The sequence below is a fragment of the Kogia breviceps genome, chromosome 7 (genome assembly GCF_026419965.1).
Source record: "Kogia breviceps isolate mKogBre1 chromosome 7, mKogBre1 haplotype 1, whole genome shotgun sequence".
Lineage (NCBI taxonomy): Eukaryota > Metazoa > Chordata > Mammalia > Artiodactyla > Physeteridae > Kogia > Kogia breviceps.
In genome coordinates, this window is record NC_081316.1 from 99,291,943 (window position 1) to 99,311,200 (window position 19,258).

At 35.7% G+C, this 19,258-nt stretch overlaps 1 protein-coding gene across 2 annotated transcripts in view; it reads left to right on the forward strand.

The window, feature by feature from the left end:
* Positions 1-19,258, forward strand: part of ZC3H12C (zinc finger CCCH-type containing 12C) — a 63,252-nt gene that overhangs the window by 8,241 nt on the left and 35,753 nt on the right. The window contains exon 1 of one of the 2 annotated variants that reach the window (XM_067038899.1): positions 18,716-18,784. The exons of the other annotated variant lie outside the window; for it this stretch is intronic. Coding sequence (XP_066895000.1) covers positions 18,761-18,784 — 24 coding nt within the window. The 5' untranslated portion in view covers positions 18,716-18,760. Of the gene's footprint in view, positions 1-18,715; positions 18,785-19,258 lie in introns of those variants that run through there. 2 annotated transcript variants of the gene reach the window in all.

Below are 19,258 nucleotides of genomic sequence, written 5' to 3' on the forward strand. Positions count from 1 at the left end.
ATTATTAATTATGAATGAGATTTCACCTCATTATATTCTATACTTGGTATGCCTATATTTTATACCTTGTAGTGGGTGGTATAAAGGAAAGTTAGTCAATTTTAAATAACCATCTTTTATGTACTGTTAGTTACATTGTAGGACTTAGTTCCAATACTTTTTCAGTTGACTCTCTTGATTCTCAGGATATATTATAAGTGACCCCCAAATAATATAAATTTTAAAAAATATTTCAACTTTTTTTCTTGTCTTATTGCATTGGTTGAAACCATAGAACAGTGATAGTAGGCATTTGATCTTATTTCTTATTTTACTGGGTCTTTCTCCCTGTTATTTCATTTTTAAATGCCAGTGGCTATTGTTTCCTGACATAGGTGTCCCCTGCATACACATATTCCTGCAAATATCTATAAAAGCTAAACGTGAGAAACTTGAAAATGGATTTATATATTATGGGAGAATTCCCTTAAATTGTTAAATTCCTAAGTATCTTTTAGGCACATCTTCAAAAATATATTTTCAGCATTTGACTCATGTTCTCTTCTTTTTAAATTGAACATACAGTCAGTCAGTTTAAATAAGGCTAAATGTCAGTAAGGCTGAAATTTTGCTGCTTTCAACCCACTTAATGATTCCATCCTTGTCTCAGTGATACAGACTTTAAGACCCATTTTACTTTTCACCATTGTCTGCTATTACATTATATTTATAAAATACTAGTTAAAGTAAATGAAACAAATTTGCCCCTTGGAATAAAACCCTTATTCAAATAAAGTCTTAGGGTCATAGTCCCAGAGCCCTCCTTACTCAGCTTCTGAGGCATCTTTCAGAAAACTGTTTAAAAATGACTACCCCCAAAAAAAGATTCAAATAATTTACAAATCACAAATATGACAGTGCTACTGAAACTGAAGTTTTCAGAGGCTAGCAGGAAACCCACCCTGGGATATCGTAAGGTTTTTATTAAATAATTTTTGTACCAAAGTCCTGATTTAGCATGTTTTAAAAAATGATTGGGCTTCCCTAGTGGCGCAGTGGTTGAGAGTCCACCTGCCGATGCAGGAGACGCGGGTTCGTGCCCTGGTCCAGGAAGATCCCACATGCCACGGAGCGGCTGGGCCTGTGAGCCGTGGCCACTGAGCCTCCGCGTCCGGAGCCTGTGCTCCGCAATGGGAGAGGCCACAACAGTGAGAGGCCTGTGTACCGCAAAAAAAAAAAAAAAAAAAAAAGATTAAGTGTAGCAACATATACTATATGAAGATATGGTATTCACAGATCTAGGTAGTATCTTTCTATTGTTGGGTTACTAAAATTTGGATCCTGGACTATCTTCTTTTTTGTACAGTTTTCAATCCATGCAAAACTATATTTTTAAATACCACCTACATGCTAATGACTACCAAATTTTTATCTCCAATACTGACTTCTCTCTTTTACCCAGCTGTCTTGGGACAGCAGCTCTACTTGGATAGCTATTAGTATCTGAAACAAAATTATCTAAAACAGAATTTTTGTCCTTCCAAATCTGTCCCTTTCCAAGTCTTCCCCACTTTAATAAATGTTACTACCATCTTCTCAGCTGCTCACACCATAGATCTAGAAGTTCTTGATTCTTTATGTCTCTTTCATCTTCCACACCCATCCAATGCAAGAGTCTTTAATCAATACTTATGATTAAATGAACTGAATTAACAGTGTTCAATATTAGAAAAATCTATTATCATAGAATCAAATCTACTGGGTAAATGTGTATTGTTATAATTTGAATATACTATATAACTTACCTTTCTTATATTTAGAACTTTTGTATAAAGTATAAGTAAGATTATACATATATTTGATTGGTTTTGGTGCCATCATTGTTAGGTTTTGTCATAATTAGGCCAGCCTCATAAACCAGTTGGGAAGCTTTCTATTTTCTTAGGTGCCCTAGAATAATCTCAGTAACAAAGGATTTTGCCAGAAAACACCCATAGAAAAAATAGATATAGCATTCTTTGTCAGGAATGGAATAGAGGGTATAAATCTTCAACAAAGTTTTTATTTCTTCCATGGTTATTCACTTACAGCCTTTTCTTAAGTCGGCTTCAATTATGGATTCTTATTTATTGGCATAAAGATTTATGCAAAGAATCCCTTCCATTTCATTGAACATTATATTTGTATTGTTAATTTGTAGAGTTCCTCAACCTCTTGGTCACATTTTTAGGAAGTTATTCACTTATTCATTTATTCATTTATTCATTCATTCATATTTAGAACCAGCTCTCCATTATATTAACTATTTCTACATTTTTTTGCTTCCTAATTTACTTATTTATGCTTTTAATTTTATTACTTTTCTACCTTTATTTTGGCTTGTTTGCTTATTTTAACCTTTCTAATTTAAATGTTTAATTCATTTATTTCTTTTTTCTATTAAATACATTTACACCATTAATTTTTTCACTGAGTATTAATTTGGCCACATCCCATAGGTTATAATTCTATTGTCATCCATTTTTAATGTCCGTAATTTTATTTTTTATTTTTCTTTAACTGCAGAGTTATCTGGAAGAGAGTTTTAATGTACAGATATTGGGAGTTTTAGGGTTTAATTTTTTTGTTATCAGATGCTGACTTCTCATTTTTGTGTCTCATAGTCAGAGTATACTTCCATTCTCTATGTTTGAGTTTTTCCTAAATGCCTTGAAAAAGTTGGTCAGTCGAATGCAAATGTCCTCTGTATCTTATCTTTGAAGTCAAGAAGTCCCTAGCAATTACTCTGTGAGTACCTCAGATAAGGGCCATTTTAATTGTTGTTGCTGTTGTTGATTAAATACGCATAGACCCTGGAGTTTAATGCCATCATCATCATTTAAGGCCTGTGAATAAAAAAAGTAAATCTAAAGCTTTAGATTGTCAGGGCTTTTTGTCATCTTTGTATAAGGATAGGATGGTGTAACTTTCAAAATAAGCTGACTTCTAAGTTTGTTTGAAAAGTATTTGAGTTCCTTAAATGGGGCATCTCTGCCTGCAGATCTCTACACCTCTTGGCCCTTGTGTGCTCCCTTCTGTGTGTGTTCTAGGATTTCCTGGGGTTGGAAGTTGAGCCAGCAGCTCTGTTTTTCCATGGGCCCTACTATGCTCTTTACCAGTTTATAGTATTTCAGGGTTCATCTTTCAAATACTCTCACCCCCAAAATTGTAAAGCTTTGGAAATAAAAATTAATTCTTCTTTCCTGACCTGTTTATGGATGGGATGAATAAATTGGCCAAGAGAAGTGACAGAATTATAAAAAATACTCCACATTCTTTAAAATGGATGGTGGACAATTCTAGTGATCCCTATAAGTTAGAAAAACAAAATACTTTAAATTGCTGCTCTTTTATTTCCCATTAAGTTCTCTATTTTTCAGTGTTCTTTCAGGTCTTTTGATTACATTAAATAGAGGCTCTGCTAGGTCCTAAGGTCTTTAATCCCTCCCTTTTAAATAAGAACCTCAGTAGGGAATTAGAGGCAGCTAATGTTTGAAGTCAAATACTGATCCACAAATGAGAAAAATTTTCTGTACTAGGAGAGAGACTAGGTTTAGAGTATAGGTAGTATAAGTGTGATTTTGAAAAAAAAAAAAAAAACAAACATCAGGAAAGAAATAAAGAAAAAAATTCACAAAATTAATTCTGTGAGTTTGGTTGATGTATTAAATTTTACTGCTAGCCTAGCTGGCTTGGAAGCACGTGCCAGGTTGACAGCTGCAACTTAGCTTCTAGACCATCCCATGCTGGGAGAGCACCTGAGTGAAGATGTGGCAGGTAGAGAAAACACTTTGGAATTCCCGAGTGATAGCCAGAAGCCAGAATGCCAGTTTGGCAAGAGTGCTACCAGATGCTGAGTCTTGGGCCTGAGCATTCCTCAAAATAACAGGTAGATCATAAATGTTTATTTCCCACTTTGATAGCAACTGAGTACTTAAGTTTTATGTGCATTTTAATAGATTGAATACTATTTTATGATAAACACCTAATATAAGCTAATCCAGTTCAACATGGATTTATATTTGATAAAAATCCTGAAATAATTTTCTTCTCAATGTGTGCTAACCTCTTCTGCAACTTTTTGTATTATCTCTTAAAAAAATAATCAGAATTAGAAGATAAAATAAAACAATCAGTTATTTATTTTAGAAATACTGGATCTAGGGACTTCCCTGGTGGTCCAGTGGTTAAGACTTTGTGCTTCCACTGTAGGGGGCATGGCTTAATCCCTGGTTGGGGAACTAAGATCCCACATGCCAAGATGGCATGGCCAAAAAAAAAAAAAAAGAAAGAAATACTGGGTCTAAAGACTGATTAATTTGTTTTATTGGTAAATCTTTGCTTCCCAATAAAGTAGCTTTTTGCTTACTAAACCCAAAAGCTTAAGAATCTCTTCCAAGAGTGAGAAATGCGGTAAGTTGGTTCTGTCCTCCCTGCACCTCCTTCTCTCCATGCACTTGTGTGCGCATGCACACACAAGTGCAGAGGAGGAAAGGTGCCGACAAGGAAGGAGGTCCAGAGACCAGGATTACGTTAAGATTCTTATATTTAAAAATCTTTCATCAATCATTTTATTTAAATAAATAGTCACTTGGTTTAACAAGCCATCCTTAGAGTATCCATTGTACTTATGCCCCTTCCTCAAGAATCTTTCATACTTAAATATTTAATAATTACTTTAATCATATAAACATCACAGTGCCCTCACTGATCTTTCTTTTGGAGTTTTGATTTTTGCGGGAAGGGAGGCTGGACGGAGCAACTAGGATGGGAGTATCTAGACGACCAAATGGAAGCATTAAGCCTCTAGGTATCTTGAGATCTGGGAAAGAAGACTGAAGATGCATTAGAAAAGGAGGCAGAAGAGCAACAAGAACGCACTTCCTGCTCCTGAACATTAGCAGTTCCCTGCCGGCGGTGCTTGTCCTCGCCTTTCACTCTTTACCCCGAGTTAGTCCTGGCCCTCTAGGTCTTGTGGAGGCTGGGAAAGGACTGCAGGGTTGAGGGTGGTAGGCTGGTTAATTTTGACCGAGAATTAGAGGCTAAAGTAGAGCCAACGTTTGCCTCATTGAACCAACTCTGTTTTCCCAATTCACTGCTATTCCTTCTTTTTTTTCCTCTAAGTTATTGTCCTTTTATTTATTCCCAGTCTTTCATTCGTACATAGGTGGGCATACCTTTTTTCTCTCCTGCCCCATTAAATCCATTCTCCTGGTTTAAAGGTCTTAAAAGAAAGAAAAAAAAAACCCTTACCCTCCCTACCCACCAAAATATCTTTCTATATCTTATTCCTTTCCTGCCAAACTTATTAAAAGAATACATATGCTGTCATCTCTTCTTCAGCACACACTTACTCCTTAACTGGGAGTTTTTAGCCTGTGTTCTGTGGTTCCCCAAAGGGTCCATGGATAGCATTTGGGCATTCTGTGATGTTAGATGGGAAAAAAATTATGTGTTTATATTCATATCCTCTGATTGAAATTTACCATTTCCCTCAATTATGAATGTAAGCAACAAGTCCAATTTTAATAACAGCATATATGACTGTGTCATCCATAGAAATCATAAATGTTTCCCTATCATGTTACAGTTGAAGTAAATACTCTGAAATATCATTTTTACTTTTAACTACTTCAAAATCATGGTAGTTATTAGGTCTGCTGCTACATCTTATTTTAATGTGTTAATAAAAGGCATATATTTTACTATATCACATTTTTTACATATTTTGATGACTATTTTAATATAATTGGCTTCTTTGTAATGCAGTCTCTGTTTTTGCTTTATGCATTTAAAAGCATTACTTCGAAAAGAGGTGTATAGCCTTCATTAGACTGAGAAAGGATCTATGGCATAAAAACTTGGTTAGGAGCAGCTGCCTGATCACCCCACCTGTCTTCATATCTCCGAAAAAGCTCCCTCAGTGGTCACTAATCACCTTTACCCAATGTCCTCAGTCATTCTGCAGTGTATCTGTATCAATTGATGCCATCAGTTATTTTTTGGTACTCCTTCCTCTTTTGTCTTTAGTATCAAATCCTTACTGGACCCATTGGCTCATCTTAGAAAATATCTCATATTTGTTTCTTTTTTCTGCATAACTTTAGATACCAGTCATCTTTTGCTTAGACCATTATGTATTATAATATCTTCCTAACTTGTCTTCTTTGAGTTTCTTGCCTGCTCAAACCTAATAGAGCTGGAATTACCATCCTAAAATGTAGTTAGAAACACATCATTCACATTCTCAGAAACTTTCAATGGTTCCCCATTACCTTTCTTTTTTTTAATCTATAATTTTAATTTTTATTTTATATTATAGTTGATTTAATTACCTTTCTAAAATGTGAGTAGAAATACACCATTCCCTTTTTCAAAAACCTTCAGTAGTTTCCCAGTAACAAAGTTGAAACACTAGTATGGCATTCAAGACTTTCCATAAACTAACCACATCCTAACTTTCTAGCCTCTTCTACAGCAGTATACTCTTCTCACAGTATTCTGTATATCATCTTTCATGTCTCTGGGCCTTTGATCCTGTTTTTTCTAGGCAAAAATCCTTTCTTTCTCTACCTTACCCCACTCCCCATCTTGCCCTACCACAGATGTCATCATCATCATTCTGTTCTCAGCTTATATGTTGCCTCTCAGAACCTTCTCCAATCTGAGCCAATGTCTTTGTCTCTTGTATTCTATGATATATCACTATTAATAGCATTAATTTTGACATGTGCTATATTGTATAGGTATTCATCTATTTGATTTCTTTAGTAAATTTATATTCCTTAGGGTAGCAACTGTATTCATGTTTGTACCCTCTCTCATCTTCTTCACTCAATGTCACTTTTTCATAGTAAGCATTCAAATAAATGATTCTTGAGTGAATACATGAATTCATTGAATACTGGCTTAACCTCTGATTTAGCTTGATTGGGTGACCATGGACCAGGCTGCTGTCATCCTGCGTTCCATTAGAGTATTACTTTTAAAATGTATTAGTTGTACACATTTTAAAATAGAATTTGATCACCTAGCTAACATCTGTAAAAATGCCATAAGAACTAAATTACTCCGTATTTAATGTATTACTATCAAGAAAATAGATTCCTAAGTCACAGGAATTTTTTCATAAAAGATTTGTTAAATAACAATTATTTAAGGGAGACAATTATTATGGCTTTAACTTTTTGATAGTAACTTACAGATCTTAAGAGAAAGCTAATTCTGAAAAGTATACTAATTTATTACTTTATTAAAAGTTAATGAGATTATGAGAGAGGTGGGAGCCGATGGCTGATCTTTGTCTACAGCCATTTATTTTAAAATAATTTTGCACAGTCCACCATCTATATTGCTAAACTGAAAGAAGTATTTTCTCATTTTCCATAAGAAAAACCTTTGTTTCCTTTCAGGTGCTTGTTATAATTTCTTCTAATTTTACTTCCATTTTCTCCCACATCCCTTCACATCTGCCCACCATCAGATCAATGTATTTCTTCTAAATTACTGATTCCCAGCCTTTTTTTTTTTTTTTTTTTTTTTTTTGTGGTAGGCGGGCCTCTCACTGTTGTGGCCTCTCCCGTTGTGGAGCACAGGCTCCGGACGCGCAGGCTCAGCGGCCATGGCTCACGGGCCCAGCCGCTCCGCGGCATGTGGGATCTTCCCGGACCGGGGCACGAACCCGTGTTCGCTGCATCGGCAGGCGGATTCTCAACCACTGCGCCACCAGGGAAGCCCTCCCAGCCATTTTTATACTCATGTTCCTTACTAAGCTTTCTACCATTCTTTTTTGAATATATTTTTCCTCCAGTTTTATCAAGATATAATTGACATACAGCATTGTATATATTTAAGGTACACAGCATAGAGATTCAACTTACATACATCAAGAAATGCTTATCACAGTAAGTTTAGTGAACATCCATTATCTCATATAGATACAAAATTTTAAAAAATAGAAAAAAAAAACTTTCCTTGTGATGAGAACTCTTAGCATTTACTGTCTTAACAACTTTCACACATAATGTACAGCAGTGTTCATTATCTGTATCATGTTGTACATATTACATCCCTAGTATTATTTCTCTTAAAACTGGGAATCTGTGCCTTTTGACCACCTTCATCCAATTCCCCCTCCCCCCACCCCCTGCCTCTAGTAACCACAAATCTGATCTCTTTCTATTTTTTGTTTGTTTGTTTGTTTTTGAAGTATAATTGACCTACAACACAATGTTAGTTCCTGTTACACAACATTATGATTTGATATTTCTGTACTTTTCAAAACAATCACCAGGATAAGTCTAGTTATGATGTGTCACCATACAAAGATACTTATAGTTATTGATACTGTTGTCTTCTAATTATCCTTATTAGCCAAAATATTCCATGACACTTAAATCTTGAGTAGTTTTTCTTACAAAAAAGGATAGGTATGTTTGGCTTTTCCAAACTAAATGTCATTCCCCTTTCCCTCTGAGAAACATTGTTCTAAATTATTTTATTAATTTATCAAAATTCATGTTCTGAGATCATGAACAAAGGCAGAACTTTAGAATTAATGAGAACATAAAATAATGAAAATCAGGTTTTCTATTTTTTTGTACTGAAATTTCACTTTTAGTATAAACTTTTAAGATAATACTTAATATTTACTATGTGCCAAACACTGTTCTAAGTTATTATATATATTGCAACCCTGTGCTGTTGGTGGTGTTATTATCCCCATTTTATGGTTGAAGAAACTGAGACACAGCAGTTGCATAATTTGTCCAGGATATTTGGATACTTTTTGGGAGAGGGTGTGTTATGGTGTTTATATCCATAAATTATAAGATCTCTCTCTTGCTCATCCTCTTTTCTTTGGACCCCATGCTGGAGTAAACTCTACCCTAGAACTTATAGTAAGGGGTCAGGTACACGTTTCAGAATACCAGTAAATCAGATATTAGAAATAGTGCTGCCTGTATAGGAACACATGGCCCAGTCTAGTCTAATTCCCTTTGGTATGTGGGGCCATTGGTTTGTTATTGAGAAAAAGTTTGGATGGAATACCATATCCCTTTTCTAACAAAATGTGGCAAAGCAAATAAAGAAAATGACAAGCCAGTCTTATGATTATTGATGTAAAAATTCCTAGGGAAATACCAGCATATACAGTATAATCCTCCAAAATGTAATCATGTTTCTATATTAGCGAATCTGTTAATATAGTTCACAATATTAGTAATTCAAAGAAGAAATTGTATGATCATCTTAATATAGCATTTTAATGCAATACACATTTTTAATTTTTTTCTTAAATCTTTCATGTAGGAGGAAAACATTTCTATAAGTGACTTTTTAAAGGCTACATATTGTGTGGTATGTAAATGTATAGTTGTATATAAATATATAATTACATACAGCTAACACTTACTGAGTGCATACTGTGTGCCTGGCACTGTTCCAGGTGTCAAGTGTTTTACATGTATTAGCTCATTAAATTTTAAAACAGCTATTTATGTGTGTTTGTGTGTGTATATTTTTTTTTAACAGATGAGGCATGAGGAGGTAAATTTGCCCAACGTGATAGATGTGGATATTTTATATGTATATGTGTGTACAACCTAACCAGCCATCAATATAATGTTTAATAATAAAACACTAGACACATTCCCATTAATATCAGGAATGACACAAAATAATCATTGTTAACATTACTATGTAATTAGACAAAAGTATGAAGCAAGAGATGTAAAAATTGGTAAGGAAGAGGCAATCTGATGATTTTACATTATTATATATGCCTGGAAAACCCAAGAGCCTCAGTGAAACACTAATAGAAATATTGAGTTCACTGAGATACCTAGTGCACTAAAGTTTTATGTACAAGAATAAAAATAATTATTTTTTAGACACCAACAATAACTAGTTAGAAAATATAAGGGAAGAAAAGAACCTCCATTCACAGCAAGAACAAAAGCAAAATATTTTAAGACAAGTTTAAAAAGAAATTTATAAGCCCCCTACAAAGAGATCTAGGAACTGTATTGAAAGAGGAAATTTCAATCAATTATTCTTGATTAAACAATATAGTAAATCAGTAGTGCTTTTTAAGCAAGTATTACTATAACACAATCTCCATCAAACTCCTAACAGCAGCTTTTCTATTAAAGCTTGTCAAACTAATTCTTAAGTAGCTGGAAGCATATACATGCAAAAGATTCTCGTATGATTCTGATGCTGTGTAAAGTTTTGAGGTGCGTTGCCCTTCAAAGCTCTGCGTGACATGGCTTGTCGTGACCTTGACCTTTCTGACCTCATTTGCTGACTCCTCCCCTTGCTCACTTGCTGCCAGTCATACTGGCCACCTTGCTGTCCTGTGAACGCTCTCATCTCAGGGCTTTGTACTTAACCCTCCCTTCTCCTGTTACATATTCCTTTCACTTCATTTAGGTATCTGCACAAATACCACCTTCCCTGATTAAAAGTTTCTCTATAGCATTTACCATCACCTGACGTGTATTTACTGTTCACATTCTCTCCCTCTGTGAGTTTGGTGAGTAAAGAGACTGGCTTTGTTCTTGCTGTATCCCTAGCACCTGGCACCTAGGAGGTGCCCATTTGCTGAATGAAACTGGCATTAAAAATTACAGGTAAGATCACTAAGAGTTCTGAGGAGAGGATGAAATTACAGTCAATCTTGTTTTTATTGAACAGTTTACCCTTGAACATCACAGACATTAGGGGCACCAACCCTCTGTGCACTCAGAAATCCAAGTATAACTTCACAGTCGGCCCTCCTTATCCAGGGTTCTGCATCCCCAGATCACCAACCAAGAATCATAGTCCTTATGTATCTGTTGAAAAAAATCCACATATAACTGGACCCATGCAATTCAAATCCACTGTTGTTCAAGGAGCAACTGTAGTTATGTTCTATGAAGTCACTGCAAATACTGAACCATTGCTTCTAGAGGAAATACAGGATTAGGTTCCTGCAAACCTCTGGTCAGAACATCTTCATGGACCAATCAATACATAACCTTGTTGTACATGCAGTACTGTTTAGAGACACTTTATTAAATATGTACTGTTGATTCATTAACACCGAACTCACAGCCAACAGCACTGTAACTTGTGCCTGAACAAAGCTTACCTAACACACATATTTCTCCACAAGGCACATCACAGACTTCTTGCACTTAGATAGCACTTGAGCACTAGACTTGGGGGCCATTTAAACAAAATTCACCAACAGAAAGCACAAAAATGCAAAAATCATAGCACTAACAAGCCCTTTTTAGGACACTTGTTTCAGCATGAGGGCTTTGTTCAGCCTCCTCTGGAATGCCTGTTTGACAACTCAAATGTTCCGGCTCTCTGCACATGCACGTGGCCGTGGGGCGACTGTAAAGCACCGCGAGGATTTATTGGGGTTACAAATAAATTTTAGTGAGTAGGCAAATTTGCAAGTACAGAATTCACAGATAACGAGGACCAACTATACATTATTTTTTCAATAAATATTTACTGCGTTTCTGCTATGTGCCATGCTCCCAGAGTTATTTACCACTCAGACATTTATCAAGTCCTAACCTTATGCCAGGCCCTCTGCAAAACTCAAATAATCCAAAGATATATGTTTAACCGTGTTCCGGGAAAGGTTTCATGGCAGAGTTGGGGTTTTAGCTGAATCTTCAATACTAATAGATAAGATTTTAACCTGTGGAAATATGGAGAAAGGTATTTTAGAAGAAAGAATCTTTTTTTTTTTTTTTTTTTTGTGATACCCAGGCCTCTCACTGTTGTGGCCTCTCCAGTTGCGGAATACAGGCTCCGGACGCGCAGGCTTAGTGGCCATGGCTCACGGGCCCAGCCGCTCTGCGGCATGTGGGATCTTCCCGGACCGGGGCACGAACCCGCGTCCCCTGCATCGACAGGCGGACTCTCAACCACTGCGCCACTAGGGAAGCCCAGAAGAAGGAATCTTAAACTTGGCTATACATTAGAATCACCCAGACCAATAAATAAATAAACATCTATAGGGATGAAACGCTTACACCAGTATATTTTAAACCTCCCCAGAGGATTTCAGCGTGCAACCAAATTAAGAGAACCACCGCTTTAAATCCTCGTGTTTGGCTGGAGTGTAGGTTATGTGAAGGGACGTAAAGAACAAATAAATCTGGAAAAGATATTTTGGACCAGTTATTGGAATGCTATCATTTAGCACATATTTATTAAGCACCTGCTGTTTGCCAGGCACTCTGCTAGTTGCTGGAGATACAGCAGAAAACAAAACACAAGAATCTCTGGCCTGTTAGAGTTTATAGTTGAATTGTTTTGGCAGCTGTTTAGGATGATTCATAGTCTAGATTTAACTTATAGTATATGATGATTTGCATTTAGAAGGAATCTTGTCCTAAATGTTCAGAATTCTAAATTTAATGTCTAAATTACTATATCATCCTCTGATATGAATAGAACTCTGTAAAGAAAAATTGTGTTGTGAACTTCTGTGCTAATTTGACGGCGTGTTTTCTAACACAACCATTCGTTTTGTTAGCCTCTCAAAGTTTTTCAGTTTCTTACACACTGGGACAATTGTCTAAAATCAGTAGAATGAGGACCATTGGAAGTACTAACTCAAGCATTTCATTTTCGCATCTTATAGGAGTTAGTATGTAAGGAACTATTATCTGTCTTGACTATTAGCAAGAATATATACTTAGATCAAACTTAAAATTAACAAAGAACTTTTATTGGGTCATAATTTGCTGTATACCTTGTTTTATATATTGTTTCCTGAGTTCCTTTACATTTAATGTACCATTACATTGTCTTCTAGACCATTAGCAAGAACAGAGACCTCTAATAATAGAGTCCTCTTTTAATTCTGTCTGATACAATTATTCTTTATAGCCTGAATCTGTCAATTTCACTTAAACTTTTGGTCAAGAAGTTTTGAGTTAGTTTGCTAAATAGAGTTATTTAATACCCGAAGAAGAATAAGACATGCACCGTCCTCAGCTGGTACACTCAGCCTGAGGTGAAATGATGTGCACACATGAGCACGTGCAGGTGGGAAGTGAGGGGTGCTGTCAGGAGTGAGAGGTACAGTGCTGTGGGTGGCATCAAAAGGAGAGATGGGTTGAGTTCTGACTAGGCTTGGAGAATGATGTTGTAAATCTTATCATTATTGTCAGAGACAAAGTGCCATTTAACTACCATCCAGCTGTGTTATAATGCAGAGAATGTGTCTTACATATATTTTATATAAAATTACACAGTTTGGTCAGCTTTTCCTCAGTTTCAGTTGTACTTAATATAACTGTGTTTTGTTAACGTGGATGATATCATGTGCTTTATACTTCTTTTAAGATCATCTATGTCCTTTTTTCCTTAGGAATTTTCTCTATCCTGCTCCGCCACACATTAGCTGCTTTAGCAACCTAGTACATCAGCATTTTGGATGTCATTTGTATTCTCTGAGCTTTTCTAAAATTTCTCATTCCTTGAGTATTTACAAGTTTTATAGGAATTGAAGGTCATCTTTTTAAAAGACTTGCTTGTTTATTTGAATTTTTTAAAATACTAAATGGGGGGAATTTCCTGGCAGTCCACTGGTTAGGACTTGGCACTTTCACTGCTGTGCGCCCCCATTTGATCCCTGGTCAGGGAACTTAAATTCCGCAAGCTGTCAAAAAAAAAAAAAAAAAAAAAAAAAAAAAAAAAAAAACTAAATGAGAAGCTAATCATTGGGAAATACTTGAAAATATAACCCAAATAATCATATGGGTTATATTGTCACTTAAAGTGACTATAGAAAAGTTTCTTTATTTTTAGACCACTGAGAAGAAATACTGTTTTTGTGGATTTCCTATCTGTCTCTGAACCCTGGAGAGAATTGAAAGTATCTGCTCTTAGTGTTATGGCACTGAAATATTTTTATAATCAAACCCTAAGAATTTTGACTTGAAGAAGCATTATCTTCTTTCTTTGTCACAGAATTGTTTCTTTTTTTTAACTTTATCCTTTCATACATATTTTTAAAGTGGTCTGTTGAGTTAATTTATGTAAGTCTTTTCATCACCTTTTTTTTCCCTTAATAGTTCTTTATAACAAAACTTATTGAATATTGTTTGAGGGGGTCTTTTTCTTGCCTTAGTTCTGAACCAATTGAGAAATAAACAAAGGAGCCAGGTAGATGGACATCAAAATAGCAGCTCTTTTGATGGAGCTATTGCAGAACAGGACTTAAGAGCACAGCATAAAGGACTTAGCAACATTGAACCCCCAAATTAGAAAGATGTAGTCATCCAATCTCAGGCAGTGCTGGAGAGCAAAGCAACTCTGTGCTGTCTGCACCTGGGCAGATCCCAAGAGAAATGTGCAGAGGAAGGGGCTGCACTTTGCTTACACAACTCCTCTTCCCAGACTTACCCCTCAGATAAGTCATCCTCAAGTGAGGCGGAAGAGGCCAGAGCATTACTCCAGGGGATGCCACTCTAGTTAGGAAATTGAAGCCAGAGAAGGAGACTGCAGGAAAAGACCTCTCATCCCTGCCAGGCTTGAGCTCACTCAATTTCACAGCTGCCTTGAATGTTGAAAGCAGCCCCAGTGGCAGAGCCAGGGCTACAGGAACATTGCAAATCACTGCAGGCTCTTTGATAAGCTCACCCTGTCACAAAGAGAAATAAAAACTAGCAGGGAGCATTTTGTTCATATGAATGCCTGCATTCAAAGTTGCTGGAGCCTGTTTTTTACTGGTCCTGTTTTTCACTCAGATGTCTTCTAGATAGCAACACACTGCTGGGTACCATATAGGTTTTTTTGCTGTGTGGATTATCAAAGATTAAATGGATCTGCCCTCAAGAAGCTTACAGCCTGGTTCATAAATAAGTACTATATTGTGCAGTACAGACTATTAATGTTATAGAAGTTCAATAAAAACCAGACTGGTCCAAGAAGATGTTTATGGAAAAATAAGCCTTGAGCTGGGCTTAGAACAACAGATGTGATCTGGTTAGGTGAGGCTGTGCAAGAGAACACTTGGGTGAAGGGACAGTTGTTTCAGCATCTGTGACTTCACTTTTGCTATTCCTTCACCTTAATTGAAGTGAGAAATAAGAATACAGGACTAGAGGAGCCCCGGTTGTAAGAATCTTGAAAACAAAGCAGAGGACCAGAGATGTGATCTGCTGAGATTTTTTTTAAACCTAAGCGTGGTGTCATTGCAAATTACTTTGGCAGGGATGTACTTAGGGGGTATTCAAGGAAGGAGATAAATTAAGAAATGAAAGTAATCTAAGCCTAAGGAAATGAAATATATTAAAGCTCTCATGACCATCTGATTTACTAAATATAATAACTTTCAGAGGTTAGAGTTAGTGCCTGATTGATTTTGCTCCATTCTTTTACACCATGGGTATAAATTAGGTTTTTGGTTGGTCGGTTCTTTTTTTTAAATCAAAAATAATGAGAGCTTTTGGTTAAAAATTTAACCTTTCAATCTTCTGGGGACAATTGGGAAAATTTGATTTAATAATCTTACTTCTATGGAGGTGTTTTAGGATGAAAAGAATTGTAGATTGAAGGAGAACGAATCCATATTAGGAGAAAGGTACCTACCGGGAAGGCTGGTTGGATCACTGCTGACAGAGAATTGATTCCAACACTAGCATCAAAACCCATGTGTTTCACATTCATACCTCAGCAAACAGTTGAATTTTCAAATGTTAGAAAAGCTCTTGACATTGACAGATTTTAGTGTTATCACAAAAACCACACTGTCATAACTGCGCCGTGTGCTCAGTCATTTATTGCAGTGACCCAGACAGCCAGTACAGCTGTTTGCATTTTATCTGCAGTGGGAAGTGCACCAAGGCCATGTGACTAAGAAAGGCAGGCAAGGGCCTCTTTTCACCTACAGATGTTTTAATGTGCTTAACATTATCCAATACTAGCAACCAAGATAGTCTAAATACCACAGCAGGATCTGATTAGCTTTTTCAGATCACTGCCTTTATTTGCTGTTTGCAAAAAAGCTTAATCCAGTGCTAGGGATCAGGCTTCCTGCTGAGCTCTTGGGTAGTTTTCTCTCATTCTTTGTGTTCACAGTGGCAGGAATTAGTGAGAAGATTCCTCCTCCTCCTGAATTAAAGCTATAAAGTAGTAACTATAGTAGCAAAGGGGTAAAAAGAAGAAAGAAAGCCCAGGGGAAAGAGGGACTGTCTATTCATACTAAAGAGTGTCTTTTTTATATACAAAGGGGAAAAGATTTTAATGTAAATTCATAAATATTGACCTTGCTATCTCTAGTCAGTACATAGCTTGTTTTATTAGGTTTTAGTTGTAACTACTTTGCATGAATATGTCATATTTTTCATCTTAATCTTATTTAATCAAACTCACCTTTACCAGAAGTACATTTACTAACCATACTAGTGGCCTTGATTTATCTTTCTCACTTTTTTCAGAGTTGATGATACCTTTTTACTCATGAAATTAAAAAAAAAAATTACTGCCACACCAAAAAAAAAAAAAATTCTAACTTGATTTCTGTGATGTTCATATGCTTACTCAAGACATAAAATTTGAACTCTATGTAATTCACATCACATTATACTTTGCAATAAACTATAATATTAGAAATGCTTTATCTTGATCTTTTGTGGGCTTATGGAATTAGACTATGGGTGTAACTATTGCAAAAACATTACTGTAACCTTTGGCAGAAAAAGAATAGTTCTTCCTTTAGAAATTAGTTTGGCATTCAGAATCTAATATTTACATTTAGTTTAAAAATACTTTCACAAATTTTTAAATTTTCTAACATTTTTGGAATAACATACTTTCATGGAATATTAAGCTCTTTTTGAGGAAAAATATCTATAGACAAATGGTGATCTACAAATACCATACTTTGTATTTTAGTTTTCTTTCTGGAAACAGCAATAATTTTTAGGCTTTTAGTGGGCACAAGGAATGTTTTTGGTGAGATAACTGAAAATTTTTAACCATTTAGAGTAGATTTCTCTCTTCTTTTGTAAACAGAGTACCTCTCTTTTACATTTGACTGGGCACAATAAGGACATGCCCAAGAGTCCCAACCAATATTAACTTTTTTTCCAAGTATTGTCCCATGGTCCTAAATGTGAGTAGCCTCTGTTTTTGTGTGTGAGAAGAAAGACTGATTTAGATTGTTTGAGATTGTTTGGGGTGCTTTAACCAAATTTTATACCTTTAGGGTACTTGATTATATAATGGGAAAGCCCAGGCTCTGCATAAATCAGCCTGTCTCAGAAAATTGTATTTTAAGAGGAGCTTTTTCCTTCAGTCTTTTAATTTGCACTGGAATGAAAAGGAGAGACGTGTGTGTGTGTGTGTGTGTGTGTGTGTGTGTGTGTGTTCTATACCACATAAGTAGGTAGTAGAACCGCTTTATATTGCCTTTTTCTTTAGTAAGGAAATAGTCTCACAACACCTGATGGTGTTTAAATTTTGATTGAATTTCTGTAATCAGAGGTCACTCAAGATACAATTTATGCAGCTCTCAAAAGCAAGTAGTCCGTAACATTATAAATACTGTAGTCTGGAACTTTGAAATAAATCAGGGATGACAGGCTTCCTCACTGACAGAGCTGATTTTCGTATACTCATATCCTTTAAAAATATTACAATGTTTCTTCTTTGTAAAGTTAACCTGTTCCTGAACTGAAATTTGAGTATTACATCTTACAAATTTAATGAAATACAAATATAACAAATAACATCATGTTGTATATTAAAACATAATGAATGATTTTGCTTTTATTTAATTACATGATTAACTAGTATCCATAATAAAATAATTTTACACTGTTATTTGACACAAATAAAGTGGATCGTTCTGGTGATTTTAGATTGAAGTTAAGTAGTTTTGTCTAAATATTAAGTTTAGATGACTCATTTGGCACAAAGTTGGCCAAACTTGTTTTATCTTATGAACTTTAAAAAATCAGTTCTGTTTGTACATTCTTAAACCTTTTTCTTTTGCAATCTTATTTTCATCATCTTTTTTTTGTTTGTTTTATTCTCTTGCCACAAATGAACCAATACTTACAAATATTTTATATTTCCCAGTATTTCCAGGGAAGTAGCTTTGCTATAATCTCTGTCTCATTTCACCAGTAAATCATTTATTAGAGAAAAGGGATTGCTGCAGTAGTTAATTGCTACTTTGACACACCTCGTTTTCTTTATTTCTCAGAAACAAAAAGCTAACAGACTAGAGGATAGCCTTGACTTTTTGGAAACATGCAACTTTTGCTACTTTAAAATATAATTGGTTTCTTTGTTTTGTTTAAAGCCAAGGAGGAAAAGCTGGCCTGCCCAAGCCAGGTGTTTCTTGTTGGCAGCCTGCTCCCTAATGGCTCTGCTCTCAAAGAGCAGCTGCCTACTACAGCTTTGTATGGCCTATTGTTGCCGCACACCCCTCGTTAATACACATGCTGCCCCGGGCAGACCCGAGAATGACATCAACTTGCTTATCTTAGAAACCTGCGAACCTGACGCAGGGTGCTGAGGTTGGCTTGCATCTGCCTGGCCGACTAATTGTGAGCTTTCTGGCCTATGATTGGTTGTTATTCCACTCGGTAATAGGTTAAGCAAAGACATTGCCATTCCATCTGTTCACCCATTCATTGTTCTTCTTGCTTGCCTGGAAGTCTGCAGCTAAAATTGTGTTAAGGAGTTACTGCTGAAGCTGCTACAGAAACCAATGTCTTTGTATTTTCCTGCGAACGTGAGTATATGTGCTACTTAATGCCTTGGAAGTTAAACTTTGCTAAGTATTCAGGATATTAATTTGAACTCTGTTAAGGATAGAATGCACCTCAAATGAAAGCCTACAAATTATTACATAGTGCCAAAATACCAGAAAATTAAATTCTTTCTGTAAAATATGTCTGTGAAGCAGATTTTTTACATTTTTATATTCTGGAGTTATATAAATAATTACAGTTTCATAAGCATTCACAAGGCATTAGGCATGTCATGTAATCATTTGTACTTAAAGATAAGTTATAGCGTGTTCTGATATTTTGATAAACAATGAATTTAGATTTTATCTTCTTGTCACATTCTTAGGTTTCTTAAGGTGTCACTGTCAGACCTAGGGGCTGTAAAATGATAGTAAGGTTTAATAGATTTTTCCATTGTCTTAAAAATCTAGCTTGGGGAGATGGATTGCTATTAGATGTTTCAGCTTGTTTTAATT